This window comes from Hippocampus bargibanti, linkage group LG17 (assembly GCF_051943395.1).
Source record: "Hippocampus bargibanti isolate YZ-2025 linkage group LG17, ASM5194339v1, whole genome shotgun sequence".
Taxonomy (NCBI): domain Eukaryota; kingdom Metazoa; phylum Chordata; class Actinopteri; order Syngnathiformes; family Syngnathidae; genus Hippocampus; species Hippocampus bargibanti.
Window position 1 is genome coordinate 60,860 of NC_142750.1, and position 6,022 is coordinate 66,881.

Sequence of the window (6,022 nt, forward strand, 5' to 3'; positions counted from 1 at the left end):
GCCACTTGACCCTGAGTGTTTGCTTGGACATTTTAACACCGCGGCTACAAGCGGACCTGAGAAGTTTCCCAAGACCCGCTCGGCGGGGCCCTGCGCTCCGGCCCCGTTCGGAGTCATCAACCCCTCCCGACCGCTTCCTCTCAAGCCATGGGCCGGGAGTCCTCAGGGGCGGCGCAAAGGACTCGCGGATCACAAGGGCGGATGACGGCGGGACCGGCAGGGGGACGGCTGGCGGCGCGCCATCGCACCTCCTCATCACGCACACACAAACATGAACAGTACCTACGCGACTTGTTCAACCATCAGGGCAGAACGGCGCCGCCAACGTTTCTGGTGGGAGGTGGATCCCAATCCTCACACTATTTCTTGAGAGGGAAATTGAGCGCTGCCACGCACGCTTTTGGTTCAAGTGTGGAGAGTCTATCATCTCAAACTGACAAACAGTCGCCGCTTAGGATTGAGTAGAAAAGTGCCTTGATTTGTCTTCTGGATCCGAAGGGAAAGAAAAACTGGCGTGTCAAAATACTCAATTATTCAAGTCGAATTTGAAGTATCTGAATACCGAAATATTTGATAGCCTTGAAGATATTAAGCCCGACCCGAAATTCATTGTGTTCAGGTTGGCTCGGGCTGGGCGGGGCTTCTCTGTTGCTGACTTTTTTTATATGTATAGTGCCTCCGTTTTGCTTCTGATTATACTAGTGCAGCGTGTTCTACTCGAGACAAATTCCTTGTGTGTTCTACATACTTGACAATAAAGATTATTGCGATTTATACTAAAAGGATGTGTGGATACCAAACTAAGGCAGACTTGTTGTAAAAACAATGTTTTCTCATTTCTTGTATTTGTGTGTTCTTGCCTCTTTCCCTTTAGAGTGTGGCGCTTCTTCAGGACCAACTCTTGCTGTGTCACGGTTTGCGAGGTGGTGATGGCGGGTGCGGATCCCAAAAAGCAGGCAGGAGGCAGCAGGAGGTTGTGTTTGACAAATTGTATTAAACTAAAGTCAGCAGGAACAAAACGTCAAACATCAAAATCATCTGAATGGAAAAAATACAAAGTAGTAAAAGTCCGCCAAGGTTAAACAAACACATACACAATGCATGCAGCAAACAACGAACCGACCCCGGATGGTCGTGTCGGATGTCCTTTTAAGTGACAGTGATTATAACGACCAGCACCTGCGAGGCTGCCGGCAGGACTGACGTCGCTACCCGTTGGTCGCCAATCTGATCGGGACGACCAGCACCTGTGCAGGTGCAGGCGAGGCCGACAGCGCCCCCCGTTGGTCGCCAACCAGATCATGACATGCTGCTGTGGTTTATGGCACAACCCGTCGAAATGACAGGCGACGTGGAATTAATATTAATAATACATTTAATTTCTAAGCGCCTTTCAAAACTCTCAATGTTCACTTTTTTCAATGTCACAGGATCAGTTTTTCTGTGGGTGAGCAGCGGCAGCCACAGACGCCAGCGTTTACTCAACCCAGAAGCAACTTAAACAGAAAGCTAGCTAAAATTTTCCGTCAACCCTTAAAAACGTGGTCAAAGCAGAAATAGAAAATATGTCAATGTTTTTACAGTCTTGTGTCACTTTGATTTGCTTTCATTTGTTCTTGTAAATCCTCCACACAAATGGCGGGAAATGTCGGTTTTGCTTTGGGCTTGGACCGGCAAATCTAGTTCATTGGTCGGCCTGGATTTTTTGGGCCCGATCTTCCCTCTCGTGCCAGTCGATCTCAACGCTTCCCTTTTCGTCTTGACTTTCTTTGGCGACTGGCGAAAACGTCTGGTGTATTACCGCTTGTGGCCAAAGGGGGCAGTATCGCAGAGAAAGCCGTCCAAAGAAAAGACGAAGAAGAAATGAGTCGTGGGTGGGGGCCCCCTGCAATCTCGTGTCAAGACCCACGCACACGCTCGCTTTTTGTTCTCAAAATGACTTTCCATGTTTATTCTTTTCAAAACAGTCTGTCGTCATTGGTTTTTCTCGTGACGCCAAGAAGACTTTTGTGTTTCGCTCTGACTTGGCTCCGCAATTCAGCAGGATTTTGGCGTCCAAGCGTGTCGTCTTGGCTTCCACCATGGCGGATTGTTTGCTTGTGGGCATTTTCAACCAAATGTGCAAGAACTGACGAGGAGGAGGTTGGCATGTTGGCTTGTTGGCTCGTCTGCTTTCCAAACTCCAGCTTGCGGCACCTTTCTGGGCTGTTGTCTCCCCCTACTGGTCGCCGCGAGACGACAGCCAGCGTCCGCCCCGCGAAAAGTGGGTGGACGAGGACAAACCTGAACGCAACGTTTCATGGCATGTGGAAAAAAACAACGCCATTTGAAGTCTGTCCATCTGTCTTGTAAGACGATTGTCCTCCAAAAGCAAAGTTTGTCTTTTTTCTTGAGTTACAATGTCGTGAAAGAGGGAAAAAGACGTGCGGGTCGTCGATGAGCTCTCAGCCCTCCCTCGCCAGGCCCAATGTTGTCGGACGTCGCGTCTCCGCCTACCAGCCCCCCCCCCTTCCCGCCCGCAATCACTTCCTGGCCCTTGGGATAAATTGTGCGCTCCTGGCGGTTTGCGGGAGTCGCTCGGCAAGTCACCTTTGCCCAAATCCCACCTCGCCTTCCGGGCCGAGTCGAGAAGGAGCGCTTGTTATTTCCCCTTCCTTCCTTCCTTCCAGGCGGGCTCGACCTCGGCGTCAGGCCGCCACCGCGGCGCCAGGGGCCCCGCGCGCCTTCCTTTGCCTTTATTTCTTTTCGGCGCGGCCCCCGTCGGCGTCGCCGCATGAATCTTGTCGAGCCTTACGTGAAAATGAGCGAAGACCGGGACAAGTGCCTCTCCGACGCGCCCAGTCCCAGCACGTCGGAGGACTCTGACGGCTCGCCGTGCCCGTCCGGCTGCGGCTCCGGCTCGGACGCGGAGAACAGCCGTCCGCCGGACGCGCGCCTCCCGCGCGGCGCCGACTACAAGAAGGGAGGCGACGAGGACAAGTTTCCCGTGTGCATCCGGGACGCCGTGTCGCAGGTGCTGAAGGGCTACGACTGGACGCTGGTGCCCATGCCGGTGCGCGTCAACGGCTCGAGTAAGAGCAAGCCGCACGTCAAGCGGCCCATGAACGCCTTCATGGTGTGGGCTCAGGCCGCGCGGCGCAAGCTGGCCGACCAGTACCCGCACCTGCACAACGCCGAGCTCAGCAAGACGCTGGGCAAGCTCTGGAGGTGCGTGCGTGCGTGCGTGCGTGCGTTCGGCGTTCGGGGCTCTCCGCGCTGCTTGCTTCTCCGCCGACGATTTTTTTTTTTTTTTTTTCACCGTTTCGACGCACTCGGTGCGGTCGGTCGTGCGTTGCCCGCCGCGTCTCGTCACCGTCTCTCTCTCTCTCTCCCCCCCCCCCACCCCCTCCACCCCCCAGGCTGCTCAACGAGGCAGAGAAGCGGCCGTTCGTGGAGGAGGCCGAGCGGCTGCGGGTGCAGCACAAGAAGGACCACCCGGACTACAAGTACCAACCCCGGCGGCGGAAGGCGACCAAGAGCGGCCAGAGCGAGCCCGACGACGGCGATCAGACGCACGTCTCGCCCAACGCCATCTTCAAGGCCCTGCAGCAGGCCGACTCGCCCGCCTCCAGCACGGGCGAGCTGCTCTCACCCGCAGAGCATTCGGGTAAGCAAACGGCAGACCCGTTCCAGGGGGGCGGCAGGGGGGCGGGGTTTGCTAGATGACAAGAAACGAATGCACCAAAAAGCTCGCTGACCCGTTGATTGGCAGTTTGAAAAAGTGGCGTGACGCCCAAAAAATGCAACCGGAAAATTAACAAAAAGAGGATAAGAAATCAGGTAGACAGCAAAGTGACCCGGTGCAGGTCCACAAACCTTTCCAAATGTCAACCGGCGTCGACAAATTGGGGGCCATCGTGCCGCTTGTCACCTGCCAGACAGAAGATCAATAAAAGCCACGTTGGGTTGACGGCGAGTCGTTTGCGGACCAATCGACTCGTCTCGTCGGATGCCGAAGAATCGCCGCTTTCGGGCACGTCGTATTATCCGTGTCCATATTAGCTTGGCGCGCTAAGCATCCCTTGCCCGCCCTCAGGTCAGTCCCAGGGTCCGCCCACGCCGCCGACCACCCCCAAGACGGACGTCCCCCCCGGCAAGCCGGAGATGAAGCGCGAGCGCCGGCCGGCCGCCGGCGAGGGCGCCGGCGGGCGCCAGCTCAACATCGACTTTGGCGCGGTGGACATCGGCGAGCTGAGCAGCGACGTCATCTCCAACATGGACAGCTTCGACGTGGACGAGTTCGACCAGTACCTGCCGCCCAGCAGCCGGGCCGCCGCCCAGGGCGGCTACGCCGGCGGGGGCTACGGCGCCGCCGGCGCCTCGCCGGCCTCCCAGGGGAGCGGCGGCGGCGCCGTTTGGACGTCCAAGCAGCAGCTGGCGCTCGCCACCCTGGCGGGCGAGGCGGCCCACCGGCGGGCGGCTCCCATCAAGACGGAGCAACTGAGCCCGAATCACTACGGCGAGCGTCAAGGGGGGGGCTCCTCCCCCCGGCAGGTGGCCTACGGCTCCTTCAGCCTGCAGCACTACGGCGCCGCCTCGTACCCGCCCGCCGCCAGGGCCCACTACGACTATTCGGAGGCGCCGGCGGGGGGCTACTACTCGCCCTCTCCGGCTTCGGGCCAGGTCTGCGGCCTCTACTCGGCCTTCGGCTACGCCGGTCCCGGCCAGAGGCCCGCGTACGCCCCCGTCGCGGACACGGCCGCGGGGCCGCCCGCCCACAGTCCGCAGCACTGGGACCAGCAGCCCATTTACACCCAGCTGTCCCGGCCGTGAAGATTGACCCCCCCCCCCCCCCACCCGCCACCTCCTGGACTTTTTTTGCTCCCCCCCCCCCCCCCCACCTGACTTTGGTGCCGGCAGGGCGAGTTGAGTCCCGCGACCGGTCTGGGGCGCGGACTTTCCTGCAGGCCCGGACTGAATATGGGCTGGGAAAACGGGGACGCCTGGATGGACGCGGAGACGGACGCGTCTCTCTGGATTGGCTAAAGTGCCTTTTTGCAAAGCTCGGAATAGTGCTTGTATTTTTGCGGATCAAATGGCAGAATGGCCGGCCTCCGTGGCGCTTGCCATCTATTTGCGTGTGGACTGCTCATTTGTCGGAGCGGCGTTGCTCAGCTCGACTTGAAGAAATGCCAACCGGCGGCCATTTCTGCAAGTCGCCGCAATGTCGGCTGGACTGGGCAAAGGAAAACCTCAGTGGCCTTGCTTCTGGATTTTGCAGGGACGGGGGACAGTGCCAGGACTCTGGTTTTTTTTGTGCGTGCGTGCGTGTGTCTCCCCTCCCCCACTTCTACTGTCCATATTTTCATTTCCACTGACTGACTGTCGTAGGCTTGTTCAAAGGAGTCGAGAGGCACAAAGGTGTCTTTATTTGGAGCATTTTGGCTTTTCAAACAGCTCCTCAGAGGTTTTGGCAATTTTCGGGGTGGCCATATTTGACAGGCCGTAAGCTTGGCTCAAAATCAGCTTTTTTTTTTTTGGGGGGGGGGGGGGGGGTGACCCCACGACCCCATCTTCCGTCTGCCTTGAAAAGCACCCTGGCCATCGGCTGGAGGCCCTTCACTTCCCGCAGGCCCGAAAAGGCCTTCTCTAACCTCTCTTAATTTATTCCTTAGCATTATTTTAATTGTAACTTTTTGTTTGATGTTCACAATTCCGCCACACGCTCGTCCAACAGAGAAGATTGCCGTCCGTTTTTTTTTCTTTTGCTCTACGTCTTTATTTATCCTTTGTAAATGTTGCCATTTGATTGTCGATGTGCGTGCAGATGCGTCGAGTCCAACTGGAACCTCGCCCGCTTCTTCTCACTGTGTCGCTTTGTTGCCTGTGTTGGGGGGCGAGGGGGGGTAGATGCTGGATCGGACGCAAGACCTTTTTGCCTTTTTGTCTTCCTCCTTTTCAATGTTGTAACATTTGTGTCCTCTATGACCGCAGGCTCCTTTTAGGTCAACATGGCGTCATCTCAAGTAAAGCGCATCTTTTT

The 6,022-nt window shown here is 56.9% G+C and overlaps 1 protein-coding gene across 1 annotated transcript; it reads left to right on the forward strand.

Moving 5' to 3' along the window:
- Positions 1 to 2,539: 2,539 nt before the first annotated feature.
- Positions 2,540 to 4,881, forward strand: LOC148885018 (transcription factor SOX-9-like). Its single transcript, XM_089019409.1, has 3 exons — positions 2,540 to 3,207; positions 3,399 to 3,646; positions 4,076 to 4,881. The coding sequence occupies exons 1-3, from the start codon at positions 2,774 to 2,776 to the stop codon at positions 4,810 to 4,812; spliced, it is 1,419 nt and encodes a 472-aa protein (XP_088875535.1). The 5' UTR covers positions 2,540 to 2,773; the 3' UTR covers positions 4,813 to 4,881.
- Positions 4,882 to 6,022: the final 1,141 nt, after the last annotated feature.